The sequence below is a fragment of the Tamandua tetradactyla genome, chromosome 3 (genome assembly GCF_023851605.1).
Source record: "Tamandua tetradactyla isolate mTamTet1 chromosome 3, mTamTet1.pri, whole genome shotgun sequence".
In the NCBI taxonomy this organism is placed as follows: Eukaryota; Metazoa; Chordata; class Mammalia; order Pilosa; family Myrmecophagidae; genus Tamandua; species Tamandua tetradactyla.
In genome coordinates this window covers 23,175,155-23,202,755 of record NC_135329.1, presented here as the reverse complement: position 1 = coordinate 23,202,755, position 27,601 = coordinate 23,175,155, and the positions used below count along the sequence as shown (strand labels likewise).

Here is a 27,601-nt window from a genome sequence, read left to right as displayed (position 1 = left end):
AAGTGCTCATAAGGAGGAAGCAAGTCAAAAGGAGATACAGAATCCATGTGGAAGGAAGTTCCAAAAGCCAAAGCTGGAACAATTTTAGCAACAAATAAATAATGATAGCACTGGATTGTAGCCCACAGAGGAAAAAATATCCCTAAGTCCATACTGATATAAGTAAATAAATTGGAGAGAAAGGACAGCACTTCCATAAAAAAAAGAATGTGGATTAATAAATATAGAAGGAATAAAGGAAATACAAAATCACCATTAGGCACAATCCACAGTAGTAACTGTCGGAGCAAGATGCAGTGGATGAAGTTTGAGATAAACAGTATTAGCAAAGTCTCAAAGTATCACCCCTACATATTCATCAATTACAAAGAGAAAAATAGTGATAAAAATAGTATTGGTAATAGAAACCCAGTAGATACTACCTTAAACAAGTGGTCAAGGTTAACTTTACCAGAATAACCTATACTTATGTTACAGACATCTGATATAACAAAATATCACTTCTGCGCTACCCTTACCAAAAGAGTAAAACTTCAATTTAATCATGAAAAAAACAGACACACCTGAATTGGTGCATTCTACACAATCAATGACCAGTATTCATACAAAATGCAAAAGTCATCAAAGACAAGAAAAGAATAAGAAACTGTTACAGATCAGAAAAGACATACATATGAGATATAACTAAATGCAATATGAGAGGCCCTTTAAAAACTCTCTATTCATAGTTGAATGACAGTTTATTATGAATTGATGTTGAATTTTTTCCAGTGTTTTTTCTGTATCTATTGAGACAATCAAGTGGTTTTCCTTTTTAAGTCTGTTAATACGGTAAATTACATTGATTGATTTTTTTTCATGTTTTAACATTTTTATTATGAAATATATACAAAAAAAGCAATAATTTTCAACATACATTTTAACAAGTTGTTACCAAAGAGATATCAAAATTAGGTATGGGTTATGGTTCAACTATTTCAGGTTTTTCCTTCTAGTTGCTCTAAAACACTGGAGGCTAAAAAGAAATATCAACAGAGTGATTCGGCAGTCATACATACTTATTTGTTAAATCCTATCTTCTCTGTTATAACTCCTCCTTCTCCTTTGATCATTCTCCCACTTTATAGAGGTCTTTGGGCTATCCCCATTCTAACTTTTTTAAGTGGAGAAGGGGTGTTGTGCTGGTTTGAAAGGATGTATGTCCCCTAGAAAAGCCATGTTTTAATCTAAATCTCATTTCATAACAGCAGAATAATCCCTATTCAATACTGTATGTTTGAAACTGTAATCAGATCATCTCTCTGGAGATGTGATTTACTCAAGAGTGGTTGTTCAGCTGGATTAGGTGATGACATGTCTCCACCCATTTGGGCAGATCTTGATAAGTTTCTGGAGTCCTATAAAAGAGGAAATATTTTGGAGAATGAAAGAGATTTGGAGAGAGCAGAGAATGCTGAAGCACCATGAAGCAGAGACTCCATGAGGCAGCGACCTTTGGAGATGAAGAAGGAAAATGCCTCCCAGGGAGCTTCATGAAACCAGAAGCCAGGGGAGAAAGTTAACAGATGACGCTTCATGAAACCAGAAGCCAGGGGAGAAAGTTAACAGATGACGCCGTGTTTGCCATGTGCCCTTCCAGCTGAGAGAGAAGCCCTGACTGTGTTCGCCATGTGCTCACTTGAGAGAGAAACCCTGAACTTCATTAGCCTTCTTGAACCAAGGTATCTTTCCCTGGATGGATGCCTTTGAGTGGACATTTCTATAGCCTTGTTGTAAATGGACACTTTCTCGGCCTTAGAACTGTAAACTAGAAACTTATTAAATTCCCCTTTTTAGAAGCCATTCTGTTTCTGGTATATTGCATTCCAGCAGCTACAAACTAGAACAGGTGTCAACAATACAGGATAGGGGGATGAAATTAGTTGATACTTTTGAAGAGGCAGGCCCCTCAGGGTTTCAGGACTTATCTGGCTTTGCACCCGTCTGGAAGTTGTAGGTTTCTGGAAAGTAAATTTACTTCATAAAACTTTTGCAATGTCTCAGACAGAGCGCTAGGTGTTCTTTAGGGTTAACAGAATGACGTTGGTTGGGGTTCAGCAAACCATGGCAATTAGCAAATCTACCTGAAGCTTGTGTAAGAGTAGCCTCCAGAATAGCCTCTAGACTCTATTTGAAAACTCTTTTAGACACTGATATCTTGTCGTTGTCATTGTTTTTGTGGCCATTTCTGGGTTTTATATAAATGATATTATTAGAAATTGGGAAAATATATAAATAAACCACCTTGGGTGTGTTTATTCAAGAATATAATAATTTCATACTCTATCCTAATATAACTTGAATAATCTGTGATGGAAGCATTATTGTTCAAACATCTGTTGCTCCCTTCAGTTTCTCCAATGTCTGTCTCATGAACTTTGGAGCTCCTTGTTTGGGAGCATAAACATTTATGATTGTTATTTGTCCTTGGTGAATTATCCCTTTTATTAATATATAGTGTCCTTCTTTGTCTCTTATAATGTCTTTACATTTAAAATCTATTTTGTCCGATATTGGTATAGCTACTCCTGCTTTCTTTGGTTACAAGTTGAATGGAAAATCTTTTTCCATCCTTTCATTTCCATCCTTGGCTATGATGAATCTCTTGTAAGCAGCATATAACTGGATTATGTTTCTTAATCCAATTTGGCAATCTGCATCTTTTAATTGGTAAATTTAGTCTGTTAACATTCAAAGTTATTACTGAAAAGGCATTTCTTGATTCCACCATCTTATTTTTTTATTTTATTTGTCAGATCTATTTATTATTTTCCCTTTCTTTTTGTATTCTTTAAATTACCCTTAGTGGTACTCTTCAATTCTGTGCCCTCCTCCAGACCTCCCTTTCCTTTTTTTTTTTTTCAGCTGGCAGAACTCCTTTTAGTATTTCTTGTAGGGCTGGTCCTTTGTTGACAAATTCTTTCAGGCATCGTTTGTCTGTGAAAACTTTAATCTCTCCCTCAGTTGTGCAGGACAGTTTGGTTGAGTACAGAATTCTTGGCTGGAAGTCTTTCTCTTTCAGGATCTTGAATATATCACTGCCTTCTCACCTCCAGGGTGAGTAGTGTGAACTCAGTCTAGATGAGTAGTGTGAACTCAGTCTTATTTGGTTTCCCTTGTATGTAGTAGATTATTTTTCTCTTGCTTTCAGGATTTTCTGCTTCTCTTCATCATTTCACAGACTTGTGCCTTGGGGAAGGTCTATTTGGATTTATTCTGTTTGGAGTTCTTTGGGCTTCTTTGACTTGTAAATTTATGTTCTTTACGAGGGTTGGGATGGTTTTTCCCCATTATATCCTCAACTACTCTTCCTAGCCTCTTTAGGTCTCTCTTCTCCTTCTGGGACACCAATGATTCTTATATTTGAACCCTTTGTTCTGTATATCATTTTCGAGTTCCCATTCAATTTTTTCCATCTCTTTCGCCATTTGCTGTTTTGAGTTTTCGAAGTCAATTACTCTATCCTCTAAATCACTTATTCTTTCTTCTGTCTCTTCAAATCTGGTGTTGTGTGCCTCTAGCATGTTTTTTTATTTGATCAACAGAGTCTTTAACCTCTGTGATTTCTGCTATTTTTCTATTTATTCTCTCAAATTCTTCTTTGCGCTCTTCTACGGTCTTCTTGATTTCCTTTATGCCATTTGCTATCCCAGTTATTTTATTAAGTAGCATTGTATGAACATCTTTGGTTAGTTTTTCCAGTGTCTGTGTCTCCTCTGGTGTTTTAATTTGGTCATTAGGCAGGGATATCTGTCTGCATTGTGATATGTTTGGTGATCTTCTGCTGTCTTCATTACATGTAAATATCTTGACTGATTTATTTTGGGAGTTGATTTCTTTCAGTAGTCTAAGGTCTTGTGTTTGTGGGATGGTTGTACAGCAGGGAGCAGGGCATGGGGTGGAGCACTTAGTACAGTGATTTGTTTCAGGGCAGGTATGAGCACAGGTTGGGGATATTATACTGATGCTTGTGAACGTGGGTGCGCAGCAGCCAGGGAGGATGTAGCTGTTCAGGTTCACTGGTCCAGGGGGCATAACCCTGGTGTGCACTGGTCTGAGGCATGGGGCCCTTTGTGCGCATGCATAGAGCTGTGGCAGCAGGGTGGCATGCACCTTCATGGATTGGGAGCAGATGTGACCCGGCTGCGCAGGTCGGTACTTGCTCAGAGCAGGGAAGTGAGGCTGAAGGCTGTGCAAATGCACGGTTCTAGGACTGCTGTAAAGTGTGGTTCCCAGAGCTGAATGACGTGATTGAGGGCCCGTGTGCCTGTGTGGGCCTGGGGGTGCTGAAAAGGGATGTGCTGAGCTCAGGTAGGGTGGTGCGACACTATGGGCAGGGGTGCAGGGGTAGCCTAGGTGTGGAGGTTAGTGCCTGCAACCTTTATGCACTGGCAACAGCCTGCAGGGAACAGGGAGGGGGAGTAGTGCTCAGGAGGTATGCAGGAGAGGTGGGTTGGGGTGCACTTGGGGTGGGGGTGGGGGGCAGGTAAGTGCACTGGGGGCTGGTAGGATGGGGATGCCTGGAGTGTGGGGAATGGGAGAGGGTGATGAGGTTCAGGTACTTGGGGTGTGGGATGAGTCATCAGTCACGGGGCTGCACAGCCTGGCTTACTTTCCAGTCCTGAGCTCCGGTCTGTGCACTGCAGCGGGCTCTAAGCTCTGCACCTTCACACCAGGCTCCAGCCTTCTGCCTCTCAGTTCCTCAGCCTCCACAACCAGGGCTGTTGAAGCTGGTGCAGAAGGCTCTCCCAGGTCAGCTGCACTCCCGAATCGCTTTCCTGTCCCATCTCCAACCTTCCCATGGAGCAGGGCTAATTTTGAGGCACTCTAGTCAGCCATCTTCCTGGAAGTCTCTATTTATTTTATTTATTTATTTATTTTTTTAATACATGGGCAGGCACCGGGAATCGAACCGGGGTCCTCTGGCATGACAGGCAAGCGTTCTTGCCTGCTGAGCCACCGTGTCCCGCCCTTTCTATTTATTTTTTAACGAGCTTTAGTGATTTGTCTTTTTCAATAAATTTTTCAGTTTCATTTACACTGTACTATTCATCAGCACAAAGTTGTTCATAATATTCCCTTATTATCCTTTTAATGACTATAAGATCACTAATTATGTCTCCCCTCTTTCACTATATAATTCATGTCTTTTAACAATTTTTCCTTGATCAATTTATTAATCTCTAATTTAAAAAATAACTGTTGTATTTGTTTTCTAGTTCATTAATTTATGTTCTTATCTTTATTATTTTCTTGCTTTTGTTTAATTTGGGTTTAATTTAGTCTCGTTATCAAGTTTCATAAATTGGAAGATAGGAGTACTGATTTGAGATCTTTTTTCTTAAAGATATCTTAATATCATCAAATCAAGCATTTGATGGTGTGTTAGTCTACAATCTGCCAGAATGTGATATACCAGAACTGGAAAGGCTTTTAAAAAGGGAAATTTAATAAGTTACAAGTTTACAGTTCTAAAGAAGTGAAAGTGTCTAAATTAAGGCAATTAAGAGGTTACCTTCACTCAAGAAATGTCAATGGATCAGGAATACCTCCATCACCTGGGTAGTCAAGTGGCTGGCATCTGCTGGTCTCTGGCTTCTGGGCTCTGTTCCAGTGGAGGTTCCTCACTTTACTTCTCCAGAGCCAGCTTTCAACCTCTGTTCCAGTGGAGGTTCCTCACTTTACTTCTCTAGAGATGGCCTTCAGCCTCTGTTCCAGTGGAGGTACCTCACTTTACTTCCCCAGAGCTGGCTTTCATCTCTTGGCTTCCCTTGGCTCTCTCTAGGTTCTGGTTTGCTTAACATCTCATGGCAACATCTGCCAGGCTGCAAGCATCTCCAAACATCCATGCCTCTTCACATGTCTGCATCTGTGTCAGCTCTGCTGTGAAGTTCCTCTTGGCTCTGAGGCTTTGGTCATTCTTTAGCCTCTGTAGGCAGTCTCCTTGTGGGTTCCAAGGTCTCTGCTGTTTCTGATTCTCTCCAAAATGTTTCCTCTTTCAAAGGATTCCAGAAATCTAATCAAGACCCACCTGGAAAGGGCAGAGTCACATCTCCATCCAATCAAAGTACACACCCACTGTTGGGAGTGTCATATCTCTGTGGAGATGATCTAATCAAAAGTTTCCAACCCACAGTATTGAATACAGATTGAAAGAAAGGGTTGGGGCGGGCCACAGTGACTCAGCAAGCAGAGTTGGCACCTGCCATGCTGGAGACCCAGGATCGGTTTCCAGTGCCTGCCCATGTTAAAAAAAAAAGAAAGAAAGAAAGGGCTGCTCCCACAGAATGGATCAAGATTAAAACATGGCTTTTCTAAGGTACATATTTTCAAACCAGCACAGACGGTATAAATTTCCCTCTAAGTACTATTTTAGATGCCCCCATGATACTGTATATGTAGTGTATTCATTCAGTATAAAGTACTTTCATTTTTCCTTGAGATGTCTTCTTTGATCCAGAGGTCATACAGAAATGACTTCTAGGGGTGTGGACCTTCCTGGCAATGTGGGGCAAAAATCCTGGAATGAGCTGAGATTCAGCATCAAGGGATTGAGAAAACCCCTAGAATGAGCTGAGACTCAGCATCAGTGGATTGAGAAAACCTTCTCGACCAAAAGGGGGAAGAGTGAAATGAAACAAAATAAAGTATCAATGGCTAAGAGATTCCAAACAGAGATGTGTAAATTTCCAAATATTTGGTAATTTTCCAGATAATGTTTTGTTATTCTTTTCTGGTTTAATTACATTGTAGTCTAAGAACAAACTATGCATAATTTCAATTCTTTTATTCAGACATATTATGGCTCAGAATATGGTCTCTCTTGGTGAATTCAGAAAGAGCATTTGAAAATACTGTGTTTTCTGTTGCTATGTGGAGTATTCTATAAATGTCAATTGGGTTAAGTTGGTTGGTAATTTTGTTCACATCTTCTATATCTTCAGTGATTTTCTGTCTAATTGATCTATCGATTACTGAGAGGGAAACAGACTGTAGCTCAAAAACTTATGAGGGACAAAGATAGTCATTATATGCTGATGAAGGGGTCAATTAAACAAGAAGATATAACAATTATAAATATTTGTACTCTTAAGAGCAGAGCTCGAAAATATATGAAGCAAATACCAGAGAAATTTGCAGGAAGAAACAGACAGTTATACATTAATAGCAGGAGACTTTAATACATCACTTTCAATAATGGATTGAACATTTAAATAGAAGATCAATAAGGAAATATAAGACCTAAATGATACTCTAAACTAACTAGACCTAACAGACATAATACAACACTTTGCCCAATAACATCAGAACACACATTCTTCTCTAGTGTACTTGGATCATTCTCTGGGACAGAGCATATGTAAATCCCAAAACAAGTCTCAATAAATAAAAAATATTGAAATGATGTATCTTCTTTGATCTCAAGAGAATGAAGTCAGAAATCAATTACAGAGGGAGAAATAGAAAATGCACAAATATGTGAAAATTAAACAATGTACTCTTTTTTTTTATCTTAGAAAATAATTTAATCTGATCATTTCATTGATTTTTGGTAGTCATAGAAAGATTATGTGACATTACAAATTGTTGATAGACCTGGATAGATTGAGCTTCAGGAATCACTGTTAATCACTTAACTATGTTGAATACAACACATTAGCTCACCTCTGTCCTAATTTATAGTTTAATGGCCATGTATACACACAAATGAATACATACATAATCGTATTCATTTAGTTTTTATAACCTTATAGGATAAATTTTATTATTTTGCTCGTTTAACAGGTTAAGAAACAGAGGCAAAGATAAAGAGGTTAAATGACTTGACCAAAGTCGTGCAGTAAGTGGTAAGCCAGGATTTGTAGTAGTGCTAAAGTCTTTCATCATTCCTTCCTCCAGTAACCAAAGATTAAGATGGGGTAGCATTCAACAGTATCCTTAGCCTTCAGGAGCAAACACGGTGCATACCTTCTGTTAGAAACTGGAGAGTAGAAAAGATCTTTCTGAAATCTTAAACAATGTACTCTTAAACAACCAATGTGCTAAAGAGGAAATCACAAGGGAAGTTAGCAAATATCTCAATACAAATGAAACAAAAAACAAAATGTACTAAAACTTAGGGGATGCAACAAAAACAGTGCTGAGAGAAAAATGCATAACTCTACATGGTTATATTAAAAAATATATTTCAAATAAAATCTAACCTAACCTCAAAACTTGAAGAAGCAGTTTGTTCATATGAAGCTTAACCCAACAAAGGATAGGTCAAGCCTACTTAAAATTAGGCCTAAGAGTCAAGCCTCCTTAAAATTAGGCCTAAAAGTCACCCCCAAGAGAACCTCTTTTGTTGCTCAGATGTGGCCTCTTTCTCCAGCCAACACAACAAGCAAACTAACCACCCTCTCCCTGTCTATGTGGGACATGACTTCCAGGGGTGTGGACCTTCCTGGCAATGTGGGACAAAAATCCTGGAATAAGCTGAGACTCAGCATCAAGGGATTGAGAAAAACCCTAGAATGAGCTGAGACTCGGCATGAGGGGATTGAGAAAACCTTCTCGACCAAAAGGGGGAAGAGTGAAATGAAACAAAATAAATTGTCAATGGCTAAGAGATTCCAAACAGAGTCGAGAGGTTATCCTGGAGATTATTCTTATGCATTAAATAGGTATCACCTTGTTAGTCAAGATGTAATGGATTTACATCCAGTAGTCATGTTTCTTGAAGATGATTATATAATGATATAGCTTTTACAATGTGACTGTGTGATTGTGAAAATCTTGTGTCTGATGCTCCTTTTATCTACCTTATCAAAAGACAAGTAAAACATATGGAACAAAGATGAATAATAGGGGGAACAAATGTTAAAATGAATTTAGAGTGAAATGCTGGTGATCGGTGAGGGGGAAGAGTGGGGGGGTATGGTATGTACGAATTTTTTTCTGTTGTCTTTTTATTTCTTTTTCTGAATAGATGCAAATGTTCCAAGAAATGATCATGATGATGAATATACAACTATGTGATGATATTGTGAATTACTGACTATATATGTAGAATGGAATGATCAAAAGTTACAAATGTTTGCATTTGTTTACTGTTTTTTTGGTATTAAAAAACTAAAAAATTAACAAAAACAAAAACTTGAAGAAGCAGAAAAAGGAGAGCAAACTGAATCCGATGAGAAAAGGAAGAAAATAACAAAGATTAGAGAAGAGAAAAATAAAATATAAAATAAAATAACAACAGAATCAACAAAACCAAAAGTTGGTTCTTTGAAAAGATCAATAAAATCAACAAACCTTTAGCTAAACTGACAAAAAGAGAAAAGACACAAATAACTAAAATCAGAAATGAAAAGGGGGACATCAGTATTGACTCCACAGAAATAAAAAGTATCACAAAAGAATACTATGAAAAATTATATGCCAACGAATTAGATAACCTAGATGAAATGGATAAATTCCCAGAAACATAAACTACCTACACTGGCTCATGAAGAAATAGAAGATCTCAACAAACCAATAACTAGTAAAGAGATTGAATCAATCATCAAAAAACTGCCCCACAAAGGAAAGCCCAGGATCAGGTTCTCACAGGAGAATTTTTATCAAAGATTCCAAAAAGAATTAGCACCTGTTCTGCTCAAAGTCTTCAAAAAAATTGAAGAGAAAGGAAAAATCCCTAATTCATTCAACTAGGCCAACATCACCCTCAAACCAAAGCCAGATAAAGATACCAAAAGAAAAAAACTACAGACCAATATCCCTTATGAATAGAGATGCAAAAGTCATCAACAAAATACTAGCAAACTGAATAAGACTGATTGTACAGATTCAGAAGTGGATTAGCACAATCTATATGATGGAAGCACAGTATTTTAAGTATAATGAACAAAGCTGAGTGTGAGTGGATTTGAGAAAGGAAGCCTTAGGGGCATGTATAATACCTGAAGGAAAGATAGAGAATAGAAACTGGGACTATATAACTTAGTGAAGTCTAGAGTGGACAATGATGGTGATTAAATGTATAAATATAACAAAGCTTTTACATGTAGGAAAATAAATGAATGTCACCACTGCAAGGTGTTAAAAATGGGGTGGGGGTGGGCCGCGGTGGCTCAGCGGGCAAAGTGCTTGCCTGCTATGCCGGAGGACCTCGGTTCGATTCCCGGCCCCAGCCCATGTAACAAAAACGGAAAAACAAAGTACAATAAAGCAAGAAAATGTTTGGAAATGTTTCCCTTTCTTCCTTCCTTCCTTCCTTCTATCCTTCCTTCCTTCTCTCTGTCTTTCCTTTAAAAAAAAAAAAAAAAAAAAAAAAAAAATGGGGTGGGATGGACCTAGAGAATATTATGCTGAGTGAGTCCAGCCAAAAACTAAAGGACAAATACTGTATGGTCCCACTGATGTGAACGGACATTCGAGAATAAACTTGAAATATGTCATTGGTAACAGAGTCCAGCAGGAGTTAGAAACAGGGTAAGATAATGGGTAATTGAAGCTGAAGGGATACAGACTGTGCAACAGGACTAGATACAAAAACTCAAAAATGGACAGCACAATAATACCTAATTGTAAAGTAATCTTGTTAAAACACTGAATGAAGCTGCATCTGAGCTATAGGGTTTTTTTTTTTTTACTATTATTACTACTTTTATTTCGTTTCTCTATATTAACATTCTGTATCTTTTTCTGTTGTGTTGCTAGTTCCTCTAAACCGATGCAAATGTACTAAGAAATGATGATCATGCATCTATGTGATGATGTTAAGAATTACTGATTGCATATGTAGAATGGTATGATTTCTAAATGTTGTGTTAATTTCTTTTTTTTTTCGTTAATAAATAATAATAATAATAATAATAATAAATGGGGTGGTATAGGAAAAATACAATTAATGAAAACTATGGTAGGATAACAGTAACATTGTAATATTCTTTCATCAATTGTAACAAAGGCAACATACCAAAGCTAAATGTCAATAAAAGGGGGATATAAGGAAGGGGACTGGGACTTTCTTTGTTGTTTCTTTTTTTTCCTTCTTCTTCTTCTTCCTTCTTTGTGGAAGAAATGGAAATGTTCTCATATAGACTGCAATGGTGAATGCATAACTATGTAATTATGCCAGGAGCCAATGACTGTACATTTAGGATGGATTGTATGGTGTGTGAATAAAACTGTTTAAAAAACAAACAGAAAGATACAAATTCTGGAAAAGATGTGAACAGAGTAATATAACTATTCACTGTTAGTAGGGAAGTAGAATGATGCAGACACCCTGGAGGGGAGTGGGGAAGTTCCACAAGAGGTATAGGGTTGCTATATGATCCTACAACCCTGTTATTAGGTATATCCTTTGAAGAACTGAAAACAGGGACAGAATGACATTTGCACACCGGTATTCATGGTGGCATTATTCAAAACTGCTAGTTGATGGAGGTGGCTTAAGAGTACATTCATTGATGAGTGGAAGGGCACACTGTGGCGTATACATACAATGGAATACTGTGCGGTTGCCAAAAGGAATGAAGTTGTGAGGCATGCAACTAAATCAGTGAACCTCAAGAACATTACTTTGAGTGAATTAAGTCAGAAAGTAAAGGACAAATATTGTATGGTCTCACTAATATAAGCTAACTACAATGAGCAAACTCTGAGAATTGAATTTTGAGAGTATAGGTTATCAGGAGATAGAAAATGGGCAGAGATTGGGCAATCAAAGATTAAGGAGTACAGAATGTTCAATAAGGCTCATTGTAAAGGTTCTAGATTGTAAGCTCTTACAGTAGTCATATCTATTCCTGAGTTTTGTTATTTCTAAATTCTGAGATGCTGTGTTCTTTGTGTATAACCTAGTAGTTTCCCAGAATGTTAAGTATCAGTGTGACAACTGGGAATCAGATTTAAGAGTTCTGCAGCTCTGAAAAGTCAGCATTACTCCATACTGCAACTGTTTAGAGATATGAATGAAGTGGAACTTGTTAGAATTTAGGTAAATCAGAATACAGGGTAAAGGATGATATTGTCTATATTTTAAAACTTCGATTTCTCTGTGAGATGAAAGGAAAAGATATTAATTTTGTCCAAAATTTAAATTTTCTGTAAACTATTATTCAATTTAACCTGTCCAGTCTGTTTATTTAAATAATCTAATCTCATGGAATCTAGAATAGGGAATGAGCTCTTGATATTCTTGGCAGGTTAATGTAATATCCAGATATATTCCAGAATATTATGGGCAAAAATAAAAAAAATGTGAAAGTCCCCTTGAGGGGCTGGAGAAAAAACGTGGGACTATTAAACTTCCCCATCTGGGATATTCCTGATGTTCTCCCAATTTAATAAATTAAGCTCTTTGTCTTGAGGCTTGCCCTTGAGAAATATATTTCTGCAATGGCAAAGCTAAACCTAATTATAATGCCTAAGAATCATCCTTGAGAACCTGTTTTGTTGATCAGATGTGGCCTCTCTCACTGAGCCAAAATCTGCAAATAAACTCATACTTTCCCTCCCTATGTGGGGCATGACTTTCAGGATGGTAATTCTCCCTGGCAATGAGGGACATGACTCCCAGGGATGAACCTGGGCTGACACTGTGGGATTGAGAATGCCTTTTTGACCAAAAGGGGGAAAAGAAATGAAACAAATAAAGCTTCAGTGGTTAAGAGATATCAAATAGAGTCAAGAGGTCATTCTGGAGGTTACTTTTATGCAAGCTTCAGCCAGATATTGCAAATTGCCACAGCATGCCATGCCCAACCAACAGTATTTCTAAAAACCCTTAAGAACACTTTGGGCTTTATCTAAGATTCTATAAAAGCTTTAATTAGTGAATTTATTTTTTTATAAACTTAAGGCCACCAGACTTTTCCTACGCCTGATAAGCCCTAAAACCCAGAGATACCATTCTCTTCAAGAACATCAACCAGTTTCATTCCTCTACTCCATAAGGTTGACACCCTTTCCAGTATGAAGAAGTTACAATGGTTATTATCCAGATATCCCTGAAGGTTGAGAAAATCATCAAATGAGACGGATGAAGTATAACTGAGAAGTTAGGATTTAACAACTGATTATGACTACTGACTCATTATACAGATATTTATTTTTAATTTCTAGTGTATTAGAATAGCCAAAAGGAAATACCTGTAATGCTGTGGCCTTGATCTTTGATAATGACTGCAAAACTATACAACTTTTATCATGTGACCATGATAAAAACTATACAACTTTCATCATGAAAAAACCTTGTGACTGACATTCCCTTTATCAAGTGTATGGGTAGATGAGTAATGAAATAAAGGCATGCATAAAAAAATAATGCAGCAGATAGGGAATATGGGGGGTAATACCCCTATGTAAATTATGAACAATAATTAATAATATCATAAATTGTAACAATTTTTCCACACCAATGCAAGTTGTTGGTGTTGGGGTGATGTATGGGGAACCTGTATTTATGCATGATTACTCTGTAAACCCACAAATTCTCAAATAAAAATTTAAAAAATATATATACTAGCAAACTGAATCCAATAGCTCATTAAAAGAATTATGCAACATGATCAAATGGGACTTACTCCAGGTGTACAACGGTAGTTCCAACATAAGAATGTATATCAATTAATGTAATAAAGCACATTAACATAATGAAGGGGAAAAAAAAGCATGATTTTATATATATATATATATATATATATATATATATATATTTTTTTTTTTTTTTTTTTTTTTTTTTTTTTTTTTTACATGGGCAGGCACTGGGAATCGAACCCAGGTCCTCTGGCATGGTAGGCAAGTGTTCTTGCCGCTGAGCCACTGTGGCCCGCCCGCATGATTATCTTAATTGATGTAGAAAAGGCATCTGACAAAATTCCATGCCCCTTCTTGATGAAAATTCTTAGAAGACTAGGAATAGAAGGAAACTTTCTCAACATGAAAAAGGGCATATATGAAAACCCCACAGCTAACAGCATGCTTAATGGTGAAAGACTGAAAGCTTCCCCTCTAAAATCTGACACATGTCAAGAATATCCATTGTCACTACTTGTTATTCAACTCAGTACTGGAATTTCTAGCCAGAGCAATTAGGCAAGAAAAGAATTAATAGGCATCCAAATTGGAAGGTAAGAAGTAAGCTTTTCTCCTTTTGCAGATGACATGATTCTATACAGAGAAAATTCCAAAGGGAGGAAAAAAACACAAAAAAGCTAACTGAGCTAATAAAATGAATTCAGCAGAGTGGCAGGATACAAGATCAACATCCAAAAATAAAGTTCCTTTACACTAACAATGAATGAACAGAAGATGAAATCAAGAAAAAAATTCCATTTACAATAGCAACTAAAAGAATCAAAATCTAGCAATAAATCTATATAAAGAACTTTTACACAGAAAACTACAAAACCTTGCTTAAAGAAATCAAAGAAGACCTAAATAAATGGAAGGACATTCCATGTTCAGGGACTGGAAGACTAAATACGGTTAAGATGTCAATTCTATCCAAAATGATTTACAGATTCAACACAATCTCAATAAAAATACCAACAACCTTCTTCGCAGAAACGGAAAAGTCAATCAACACATTTATATGGAAGGGTAAGGGCCCCCAAATAGCCAGAGCCACCTTGAAAAAGAAAAACAAAGTTGGACTTAATTTTTTTAAAAAGCATTTTTACTGAGATCCATTCAAAGTCCATACATTCCATCTGCAGTGTAATGGCTTTTTGTATAATCAGAGTGTGCATTCATATCACAATCAATCTTAGAACATTTTCATTACACTAAAAAGAAAAATCCCATATCTCTTAGCAGTCAGTAACCTCTCAATTCTGTCTTTCCTCATCCCTACATAAACATTCATCTAATTCTGTCTCTATAAATTTATTTATATTTTAATTGTATATAAATGGAATCATACATGTAGTACTTTGCATCTGGATTTTTTCACTTAGGACAAGGTATTTAAAAAATTTTTTTTTAATTAAAGAAGTTGTAGGTTTATAGAAAAATCACATAAGAAATACAACATTCCCATATACGCCCACCCCCCATTTTTGACACTTTCCATTAGTGTGGTACCTTTGTTACAATTCACAGAAGAACATTAAAATATCACTGTTAACTATAGCCCACAATTTACATTAGGTGTATTTCCCCCATATACTACCCTATTATTAATACCTTGTGTGCTGGTTTGAAAGGATTCTGTGCCTTAGAAAAGTCATGGTTTAATTTTGATCCCATCTTGTGGGAGCAACATTTTTTTAAATCTCTATCTAACAATGTAGGTTGGAAATTTGATTAGATTATCTTCATGGAGATGTGGCTCACCCAATTGTGGGTATTAACCTTCATTAAAAGGAGATGTGACTCCACCCATTTTAGGTGGTCTTGATTAGTTCACTGGAATTTTTTTAAAGAGGAAGCATTTTGGGAAAGCTTCAGAATGACTGGAGTTTGCAGCAGAGCAGAGTCATGAGACCCAGAGGGCCCATGCAGCCACAGACTTTTGGAGATGAAGAAAGAAGACACCTCTGGGGGACCTTCATGAAAGAAGATTCCTGGAGAGAAAGCTGGCAGACATCACCATGGTCGCCACATGCCTTTCCAGTTGAGAGAGAAACCCTGAACTTTATCGGCCTTTCTTGAGTGAAGGTAACCTCTTGATGGTGCCTTAATTTGGACATTTTTATAGACTTGATTTAATTTGGAGATTTTCACAACCTTAGAACTGTAAACTTATAACTTATTAAATTTCCCTTTTTAAAAGCCATGCTGGTATACTGCATTCCAGCAGCTAGCAAACTAAAACACCTTGTATGAGTAGTCTACATTTGTTTTAATTCATGAAAGAACATTCTCATATTTATACTGTTAATCACAGTCGAACATCCACAACGAGGTTCACTGTATTATACAGTTCCATGTTTTATCTTCTAAATTTCTTTCTAGTAACATACATGACCCAAAACTTCCCCTTTCAACTGCATTCACAAACATAATTTAATGCTGTTAATTACACTCAGAATAGCGGAACTCACACATCTTAAAACTTACTACAAAGCCACTGTAATTAAGACAGCATGATAATGGCAGAAGGACAGACATACGCACCAATGGAATCAAACTGAGAGTTCAAAATTCAATCCTTACATTATGGCCAACTGATTTTTGACAAGGGAACAAAGATCACTCAACTGGAAAAGAACAGTTTCCTCAACAAGTGGTGCTGGGAAAATTGGATCTGTTTGCAAAAGAATGAAGTTAGATTCCTTCCTCATACCACATACAAAAATCAGCTCAAAATGGATCAAAGAAGTGGAACACTAACTTCGATTTCCTGACTGGCCACCATTGGAAGAATCTTCTTCTGCTTGTAAATTCCAATAAAATTCACATCTAACTCTCTGCCTGCAACGTCCTTTGGTCTTAGGGCTGCATCGACCCAAGGTCTTCAAGAGCTGGGTTGGAAAAATTAGACAGTCATGAGACCAAAGACCTACTGGCAGTAGTGGGCATCAGTCTTGGGCAGGGAATCCATGAGAGGAAATCCCAAGTTAGCCCCTATCGTCCATGTGATGAGGGGTGGCTGCCCTCCTAGATGAATGCAGACTGCCATGAGAGGATGGGGATGCTCTGAAAATTCCAGCAGGTTTGCTAACTTTTCCAATAGATAGCAAGACAACTTTTCATGTGTGGGGGGACAGGAGCAATAAATCAGGCCCTAGCAAGAAGAAGGTATCTGGAGTCACAAGATCCAGGACGGAAAGCTCCCAAGAGTTAAAAATTGAACAATAATCATTGTTAAGAATTAAATTTATTTTAACATTTGTTCCCCCTATTACTTATTTTTATTCCATATGTTCTACTCGTCTGTTGACATGGTAGATAAAAGGAGCATCAGACACAAGGTTTTCACAATCACAGTCACACTGTGAAAGCTCTATCATTATACAATCATCTTCAAGAAACATGGCTACTGGAACACAGCTCTACATTTTCAGGCAGTTCCCTCCAACCTCTCTGTTAAGCCTTAACTAATGTGGCAAACAGACCTTTTGACCTTCAGGCTAAATCTTAAAACGGTGACCAGGAACACTGAGTCATGTAGCTTTTGTGGAACACCGCAGGCCAGGCAGCTGGTCTCCTACAAGAAAGCTTTGAAGGGTAAAAGGGCTGGGGGCTAGAATGTGTTATTCTTTGAAGAAATTTCACAGATAAACAACGTAGCTTAAAAGGTTTTGCATTTTCTTGTATTTTACATATTAGAGTAATTGTAATTAACATTAAAGATTAACTTGATATTACTTCCTCCTGCCTTTTGAAGTAACCACTAATAAATAGCTGGAGCAAAACTAGCAAAGGGCTGTTGGCTCTAGAAGTTCAAGAGTCCCCTGCTCCCATTTTCAGAAATCTGTGTCTGTCTTAATTCTCGCGTTGCCCTGTCAGCAACAACTAAAAAGGTAGTATCTTTTTTTTTTTTTTTTTTTTTTTTTTTAGAGAGAGGGAGGAAGGGAAGGAAAGAAAGACAGAGAAGGAAGGAAGGATGGAAGGAAGGAAGGGAGGAAGAAAGGGAAACATCTTTAAACATTTTCTTATTTTATTATGTTTTGTTTGTTTGTTTGTTTTTTACATGGGCTGGGGCCGGGAATCGAACCGGGGTCCTCCGGCATAGCAGGCAAGCACTCCTGCCCGCTGAGCCACCGCGGCCCGCCCAAAAGGTAGTATCTTTTGATGCATAAGAATAACCTCCAGGATAACCTCTTGACTCTGTAATCTCACAGCCATTGACACTTTATTTTGTCTCATTTCACTCTTCCCCCTTTTGGTCAAGAAAGTTTTCTCAATCCTTTGATGCTGAGTCCCAGCTCATTCTAGGATATCTGACCCACATTGCCAGGAAGGTCCACACCCCTGGGAGTTATGTCCCACGTAGCCAGGGGGAGAGAGGTAAATTTGCTTGTTGTGTTGGCAGGACAGCCAAATTTGAGTAAGTAGAAAGGATACTGCCAAATAGCGGCAGCTATAGGATAGTCCATTAGGAGCCTTGTGGATGGCTACTGAGGTAGAATAAGTGGCTAACACTACTGCATGCCATTTAGAGGAAAATAAAGTAAATGCCACCTTTGTATGCAATGGTTACAATGATTGCCTCTTTACTACAAGGGATTAGCACTCAACCATGTCATTATCACTTTATTTTAGATTTAACTAATACTTTCTTTAGTATTCCCTTCAATAAAGGCCAGTCAATCTGCTTTCACCTTCACCTAGGAAGGAGAACAAAGGACTTCCACTGTGCTCTCACAAGGCTATTTATATAGTCCAACCATCTGACATGGTCTTGTAGGAAATAATCTGGCTAAGTGTAAAAGTCTATTTCACTATACTTATGATATCATGTTAACCAGTAACTCTCAGAACTAAAAGAAACCTCAAACTCACTGTTATTTCACCTTGAAATTTCAGGAGGGCAGTTAATTGCAACAAATTGAAATGACTTCAGTGCCCTGTCAAATTCTCAAGTGTTTATGTGGTTGGGTAAGACAAAAATTATTTCTTCTCTAGTAACTGATAAGGTACAATATTTTCCTATGCCACATATGCCAAAACAACTAATGACCTTCTTGGGATTGTTTTGTAAACCTTTTCTTCCTCACTTAGCCCAAATGTTAAAACCTTCGCATATGCTAATTACTTGAAACGGGAGTACCTCCAGCAGGCTGCTTTTGAAAAAGCAAACAGAGGGACAGCACAAGCACAAACAGTAGGGGGCAGAAATCCAAACCTGCCCTGTTTTAAAGGTGTGGTGGAGGGATGGTGGGAAGATTCCTGGAGAGAATCACAAGAAAAGATGCTCTTGGGGACAACCAATTTAATAGGTCGAGCCCTTAAAGGAAAATCTAAGCCTGCTTAAAATTATGATTAAGAGTCACCTCCAGAGAAGTTTTGTTGCTCAGATGTGGCCTCTCTTTCTCTAAGTCAGCTCAGCAGGTGAATTCACTGCCCTCACTCCTATGTGAGACATGACTCCCAGGGATGAGCCAGGACCTGCCATCATGGGACTGAGAAAGCCTTCTTGACCAAAAAAGGGAAGACAGAAATGAGGCAAAATAAAGTCTTATGCATTATATAGATATCGCTTTTTAGTTTTTGGTGTATTGGAGTAGCTAGAGGGAAGTACCTGAAACTGCTGAACTGTATTCCAGTCGCCTTGATTCTTGAAGATGATTGCATAACTACACAGCTTTTACAATGTGACCGTGTGATTGCGAAAACATTTTTTTTCAAAGAAGTGAAAAAGTGGCTAATGCTTTTTACCAGGTATGGATAGATGAGTAAAAAATAAGGACACATAAATAAATACAGGGGGGATAAGGGTTAGAAAATGGGTAGATTACAATACTAGTGGTCAATAACAGGGAGGGGTAAGAGGTATGCGATGTATGTTTTTATTCTTTTTTTCTCTTCATTTCTTTTTCTGCAGTGATGCAGATATTCTAAAAATGATCATGGTGATGAATACACAACTATGTGATGATATTGTGAGCCACTGATTGTGTAATTTGAATGAACTGTATGGTGTGTGAAGATATGCCAATAAAAATACTTTAAAAGAAAGAAAAAAGATGCTCAACATCATTAACCCTTAGAGAAATGCAAATCAAAACCACAATATGTTTTTATCAATTGTAATAAAGGTAGCACTCCAATGCAAGATATTAATAATAGAGTAGTATATTGGAATCCTGCATTTCATGCGTCATTGTTCTTTAAATCCACAACTTCTGTAATTAAAAAAAAAAAAGAGGTACCATTTTCTACCCACTAGAATGGCGACTAATACAGAAAACAGTGAGCAAGTATTGGAGAGGATATGGAAAAAGAGGCGCACTCTTTCATTGCTGGTAGGAATATAAAATGTTGCATTTGCTGTGGAAGACAGTTTGGCAGTTCCTTAGAAAGTTAAGTATAGAACTACCATATGGCCCAGCAATTCCACTTCTAAATATATACCCCAAAGAATTTACATTAGGGACTTGAACAGATATTTTCATACCAATGTTCATAGTGGCATTATTCACAACTGTCAAAAAAATGGAAGTATATCAAGTTTGCCGGCTTGAAACTATTATGTACCTCTGAAAAGTCATGTTTTAATCCTGATCCAATCTTGTGGGGCCAGACCTATTCTTTAGGGTGGGAAATGTTAACTGGATTGTTTCCATGGAGATGTGACAGACACACTTGTGGGTGTGGCCTTTTGATGAGATGGAGATATGACTCCACTATTTAAGGGGGTATTGATTAGTTTACAAGAGTCCTTTAAAAAGGGAAATGTTGGAGAAACATCAGATGCAGACACTTGGAGAACAGTTACTTCAGAGCTGTCAGAGACAAAGATGTTTGGAGATGCTTGGAGTGCTGACAGAGATAACAGATGCCTAGACACAGGCGGAACCCAGCAGACGTTGCCACATGCTTTCCCATGTGATGCTAAACAAGCCAGAACCTGGAGAGAGCCAAGAGAAGCGACAAGATGAAACCCAGCCTAGGAGAAACCAAGTGATGAACTCCCATAGGAAACAGAGGCTGAAAGCAATGGAGCCCAAGAGCAAGGGAACAGTAGATGCCAGCTACATGCCTTCCCAGCTGACAGAGGTGTTCCAGATGGCATAAGCCTTTTTTTGAGTGAAGGTAATCTCTTCTTGGTGATTTAATTTGTATATTTTCATGGCCTTAGAACTGTAAACTTGCAATTTAATAAATTCCCTTTTTAAAAGCCATTCTATTTTTGGTACATCACATTCTGGCACCATTAGCAAACTAATACACCAAGAGTCCATCAACTGATGTATAGTTAAACGAAATGTGGTACATACACACAATGGAATACTATTTGGCCATAAAAAGGAATAAAGTTTTGATACATGCAACATGAACCCTGAAGACATCATGTGGAGTGAAATAAGTCAGACACAAAAAGACAAATATTTCATGATCTTCTTAATACGAAATAATTAGAATAAGCAAACTCATAGAGTCAGAATCTAGATTACAGGTTACCAGGAGACAGGAAAGAGATAAGTAATAGGGAGTTAAGACTTAAAAGGTACAGAGTTTCTATTAGGGGCAATGGCAATGTTTTAGTGATGGTTGGTGGTGACGGTAGTGTAACATTGTGAAAGTAATTAACAGTGCTGAATTATATATTTGAATGTTAAAAGGGGAGATTTTAGGTTGTATATATGTTTCTAGAATATAGAATTGTTTTGAAAAATCTCAGGAAGCACAGGACACATTGAACCCTAAGTTAAATCACAAACTATAGTAAGTTAAATCACAGACTATAGTTAATACTACAAATGCGCTTTCACCAGTTATAACAAATGTACACCTATTCAAGGTGTTACTAATAGGGTGATGTACAAGAACCCTGTATTTTATGCATGATTTTCTTTAAAACCACAACTTTTCTAATTAAGAAAAAAAGGAACATATCATTTCTGCTCAAAAAAAAAAAATCCTTCCTAATCACATTCACAATAAAATACATATTCCTTACTAAGGATGGAAAGGCCTCATATCATTTAACTGCTGTCTATCTCTCTAATAATATCTCTTACATTTTTTCCTTACTGATTATCCTGTTCAGCCACTCAAGACTTGTCAATAAACAAATATCTAATACAGCCCCTCCTACTAGAATACTGTAAAGGACTTTACTTGTTCATCTTCCTATCTCCAAAATTTAACGTTTCTCAATATAGATTCTATTGATAACTTGAAAAAGCATAACTCTTTGTTATTTAGGAGTCTCCTGTATATTGCAGGATGTTTAGTATCTGTGGACCTTGATCACTGAATGTCAGTATAATCTCTCAATCATTGTAACAAATAATTCACTATTTCATCCTCATAGCCAGTCATAAAGTTAGCACTCAGGAAACTTTGCTGATGTATGAGGAAACAAATATATAACACAAAATATTTTGAATATATTATAAGTACACAAAAATGAAGAATTTTTTTGTACTCTTGAACATACTGATGAATTAAAATTCCTTTTAAAGTGAGTCAATCAGAAGATAATTTGGTACAGTATTATCTTTTGAAAATGTTTCATTAAATAAAATGACTAATAATAAATAAAAATTCAGTAAACTCTTGTATTCTGTCTTCAATCTCTAAAACCTCCTCATGCTTGCAGAGACACACATATGAAGAAGTAAAAATTCAGTCTTTCAAACATCTATAATTTTGATTTATTTCCCACTGAAACATGATATGAATATGAACAGAGAAGATTTTCAATGAGATAGTCTGCCAGTATGACCTTTACTCACTCTAAGTGTCCCTATTTAGAGATCTTGGTAATTTACTGAAATAATTAAAAACAGCAGCAGATTTGCCTTTAAATCGGAACCAAATCTCATTTGGCAAATGAGGCAGCCAAGTGCATCTCTGTAATCCAACTGGCCCTTGGTGCTGCCAACCTGGCACCCCACTGCCAAGGGCAGTGTCCCAGAAGCCAGGGACAGCAAAGGGTGGGAGTGTGGGTTGAGTGGGCCCAAGGTAGGGAAAGAGGAATGTTAGATGGATCATGTTGTCTAAGTGAACCAGAGAACCCTGAAGTCTAGAGTGACTTATCAAGGTTAGGGGCTGGCAGACAGTAGGGGGAGGAATGGAAGGACTATGGGGAATAGGAAAGGACCCTGAACACTAGCTACTTAGCTGGCATTTGTGGAGCTCTGCTCTGCTTCTATAGGAATAAAGGTTAGGGATCAGAGCCTGGAATAATATCCTCTGTGGCAGACTCCTGGCAGTCCTGCCCTGTCCTTGCCAGCCTCTGACCTTAGTCAGTCAGTTCACTGTTGGACTCTGGCAGAACACTCTTGGGTGTTCTCATCAACTTTGAAAACAAGCCAGTTTTTCTTTGCAAGGTCAATTGACCAAGAACTTATTTCCTGAAAAATGTAAAAAATTCTTCTATATTTGTGGAAGGATGGTGGGGAATATAAATTTGTTGCATGAATAAATGGGTCAAACATTTAGTATAAGCATGCATTTTGTTGATAAATAAGCACTTTCATAATGAGATCCCTTTAACAGCTATTAAAGGTTTGTTATGCATTGATTAAGTTACTTTAAAAGCGTGGGTTTATTTTTGAAAGACTTAATGGCTAAGAATTAGAACACAGCACTGAGGCTACTCTGCTGGGATAATATAAATTGTAACTACAAATAAACATGAAGGGGTGGTGCAACAGTGGCTCAGTGGCAGAATTCTTGCCTGCCATGCTGGAGACCTGGGTTCAATTCCTGGAGCCTGCCCATGCCAAAAAAACAAATAAACATGAAAATGTATATATAAAAAAAAAAGAGCAGCAGGGAAAACATGCTTATTTCTTAGCTTGTTATATTAACGTTAGTATTCACACGTGGCGCTAATGAATCTGATGAAGTGGCAGATATACTGAACTCATCTGATTAATGAATTTAGATTGCCTATCTAAAATTTAGATTCCCTCCAGCTTAGAATAACTGCTACTTCTTTTGTTGAGTACTAAGTGGGATAGCTGACTTGTTTAAGAGTGCTGCTACCTGAACAATAAACCTTTAACCAGAATCACACTTCCTACAGTGAGACTCTCACACTATTAGTAGCAGGCAGGACAAAAGACTGAAAGAAGAGGCAAATTCAATTTCTCATCTCATGGTTATTCTAGGGCATCTGTTCATTATAATTTTGACTACCCCCATTATTTCAAAAGTTATTTTTCTTTTATTTTCCAAGTATGTACAGTTAAATCAATGCACTTTAAATATGCATATGCTGAGGTTTCACTGTAATCAAGTTCTTGCATTAGGTTTTAAACTAGTTTCATCTTTTATGCATAAAAGCTCATGCTTCGCTCTTTTTTGTTCAATTTAAGTTGTGCAGAATATCCACATCACCCAAAATTAATACAAGATATTTACTAAATCAAATTATGTTTATCATTAAGGAATAGGTGGTACATGCCTTTAATGCAAGAAAAATTTCAAAATCACTTTTCTTAAAAGTAAGTATGCCCTTAGCCCAAAAACAACTCTAAAAAGTTGGAGAAAGATCAAAGGTAATGGTGGAGTTTTTTATAAAGAAGGTATGGTTTAACAAATGAGTATGATTGCTGAATCATCATATAGATATTTCTTTTAGTCTCCAGTATCCTAGAACAGTTAAAAACATAAACCTAAAATTGTGGAACTGTAATCCATACCAAACTCTGAAATCTGCTCTACAACTAACTGTTGTGATAAGCTATGCTTTGAAATTTATTGCTTTTTTTGTATATATGTTATTTTTCACAAAAAAGAAAAAAAAAGTCAATTGTAATGATAAATACACAGTTATATGATACTGTAAACCATTGATTGTACATTTTTATTACATGGTATGTGAATATATAATACATATATAAAAATTTTTTAAAAAAGAGATTATAGTTTTAATGTAAAAAAAAAAGTAAATATGCCCTTATAAGGGTAAGCTTTATGTCAGTTAATGATGAAATATACCTGTCTCATATAGTACAACCAGCTAACTAGACTGAATTACTCCATATCAAAGATGACAAATAGAACAGTGGTTCTTAAGTCTGGTTATACTTAGGAATCATCTGGGGACCTATAAAAATAATACTAATGCCTACCTCTTCCCCCAGTGATACTGACTTGCTTCATCTAGCAACCCTTCTTGGGCAGCAGACTATGCTAAATCTGGCTTACCACCCCAGCTACATGGGATTATATCATCTAAAAGAGACTATCCAAAGAAGTTTGAACTCTCAGGAGACCCAATCCAAAGAGAGGATATGCCCATTGGAAGTCAGATCTTTAAGGCTTTCCTTTGAAATATATTTTGTTTTTAATTCTAACCTTTTCTCGTTCATCATTCAATTTTCAAAATGGATAAAAATAAATTGTAAGTTTTCATTATCTTAACTGTAACTCGTTTTTTTTCCTTCAACATACATTTATGAAGTACTTACCATGTGCAATACTATCAGAAATCATTCCTGATAAGTAATAGTAAATAAGTGCTGGCCTATTTACCATTGACAGTTAATTTAAGAATAGTTGTACCTTAGCAATTTATGAACTTATAATTAAGGTCAACCAATACAGCCTTCATTTAGGTTTAATAGTAATTTATGTCATTTATATCAGTTTGTATACTATGTTCAAGAGAAAAGGTTAGTAATCATTTCATTTATTTGCAAAGCTTGATTCATCCAGCCTTCTGTATGTCAGACTTTTCACTAGTTAAAAAGAAAAGGAACAGATTTTTATATCAATTAAAATAATTCTATGTAACTTTTTTGTGCAAGATTTAATAAAAAACCATTTTTTGTCTGTCACTTTAATTGCTGAAAATACTAAGTTTTATAAATTCTGCCAGTATTCTCATTTTAATTTCTTCTACTGCATAATGGAAAGAAAATTATTTTTTAAAAGACAAAATGATAGTTCTAATACTTCCTGTTTAATTTTTACCTCTATACTGAAATAGCCTCTGTCCACGTAGTCACCCAGAAAGAGATAGCGGGTGTTACTAGGTGATCCTCCAACTTCAAACAACTTCATCAGGTCAAAGAACTGTCCATGAACATCACCACACACTAGAAACAAAAGGATATGTAGTAATGTGAAAAATTATCTGTTAGAAGTAACAAGTTATTACACCAACAAGGATCACAGCTAAAGTTTTAATTTAAATCACTTTAGCATTTGACTGGACTTCTCTATCTATACTGAATAATCCTGGGATTATTAGACATTTTACATTGTATTTCTTCAACGCTAAACAATCCTGACTGTTTCATAATTCCCAGAAAGACCATCACACTACATTTTAGTTGGTAACTCGTTATCATTTTTCTAAATTAGCTTAAATATAAAGTGCCATCATGCAAACATTCCTTATACCTGTGATTGGAGCATCCACTTCTATCATAGTCTTCTCTTGTCTCAGGATGGCAGCCCCATCATTGATTATCTTTAAGGCTGCTTCCTCCTCCAGTCGGCCTTCCTTCACCAAATGGTTTTTCAAAACATCAACTTTAGGTTTCCCATTCTCAAATACCTCCTTCAAAGTAAGCCGTTCAGTTGGAGGAAAGGGAACAGCTAAAAAGAGAGAAAAAAATTAATTAAAAATATTTAAATGTATAGGGAACAACTATGAACACACTTCTTTTATGTGACAAATAAAATCTAATGCCATTTCACCATAGCACCAACACTAAATGGGAAAAAATTTCAAGACAGTGTATATTACAAATGATCAATTAGAATTTTTAAAAAGGCCACAGTTAAAGTCAAAATCATATACATATATGTATATGTATGTAAAATTTTCATATATGTAAAATGCATTATATAAACATGAAAAGACTTCTGAAACTGACTCAGGGAATAAACTTAAAGACAAGGAACTAGATGGTAAGAACATATCTTTATCTTTTTATCAATGGAAAAGGTATTAAAATGGAAGAGAAGAAATCACAAAACTAAAATGTTATTTATTTCTTCCAAAGTACTGACCTAATGAAACAATATGTTTTGGAAGTCTGACTTCAGTTCCCAACGAGGAGAATCATGAATGTATACTTTTATTTTAAAAAGTTGTTCTTAGTGTATTTTATTACTAACAACAAGGAACACCACTAACAGGATGGAGCTATATCTAAGAACAATTCAGTTATGGAAAGTCTAGTTGTGATTTATAAGCTGAAAATGTTAACAATTAACTTTAGTTTATGTTTGGTATAAAGTTTATATAATAGCACAATGAATTAGCAAATCTCAAAAAAACCCTGAGATTTAAAGTTGGCTATCATCTCATCATTTACCTATTTTATAGCATAACCTACTTTAGAGTCCCTGAGATCTAAGAGTCACAAGTCTATCAATCATAAATTAAAAAGGCAGGGTTCAGTTTAATTTGTGATATATATCTGGTGGTACCACTTCCAGTTTAATGGAAGAGTTATTAAGAAGCAAGTTGCACATGGGACCTGACTCCCAAGGATGAAATGAGCCAGGACCAGCATCAGGAGAATGAGAAAGCCTTCTTGACCAAAAAGAGGAACAAAGAAATGAGACAAAATAAAGTCTTAGTGGCTAAGATTTCAAACAGAGTTGGGAGATTATCCTAGAGGTTATTTTTATGCATTATATAGATATCCTTTTGTAGTTTACGGTGTATTTAGAGTGGCTAGAGAGAAGTACCTGAAACTGCTCAACTGTGTTCCAGTAGCCTAGATTCTTGAAGAAAACTGTTTATCTATATAACTTTTACAAAGTGATTGTGTGATTGTGAAAACCACATATGATAGTCCTTTTATCCAGGGCATGGACAGATGAGTAAAAAGAAAAGTATTAAAAAACAAATAAATAATAGAAATATTGTGGTGTGTCATTGTGGGCCAAAGAGTAAGGGGTATGGGATGTATGAGTTGTTTTTTTATTTCTTTTTCTGGAGTGATGCAAATGTTCCAAAAATGATCATGAAGAATAC

The 27,601-nt window shown here is 36.5% G+C and overlaps 1 protein-coding gene across 5 annotated transcripts in view; it reads right to left on the bottom strand.

Annotated features, from left to right (window-relative positions):
• Positions 1 to 27,601, bottom strand: part of PPP3CC (protein phosphatase 3 catalytic subunit gamma) — a 179,700-nt gene that overhangs the window by 125,209 nt on the left and 26,890 nt on the right. For all 5 annotated transcript variants that reach the window (XM_077152751.1, XM_077152753.1, XM_077152752.1 and 2 more), the window contains exons 2-3: positions 26,011 to 26,208; positions 25,579 to 25,703 (exon numbers count right to left, since the gene is read on the bottom strand). In XM_077152751.1, the coding sequence (XP_077008866.1) occupies positions 25,579 to 25,703; positions 26,011 to 26,208 (323 nt within the window). The remainder of the gene's footprint in view (positions 1 to 25,578; positions 25,704 to 26,010; positions 26,209 to 27,601) is intronic.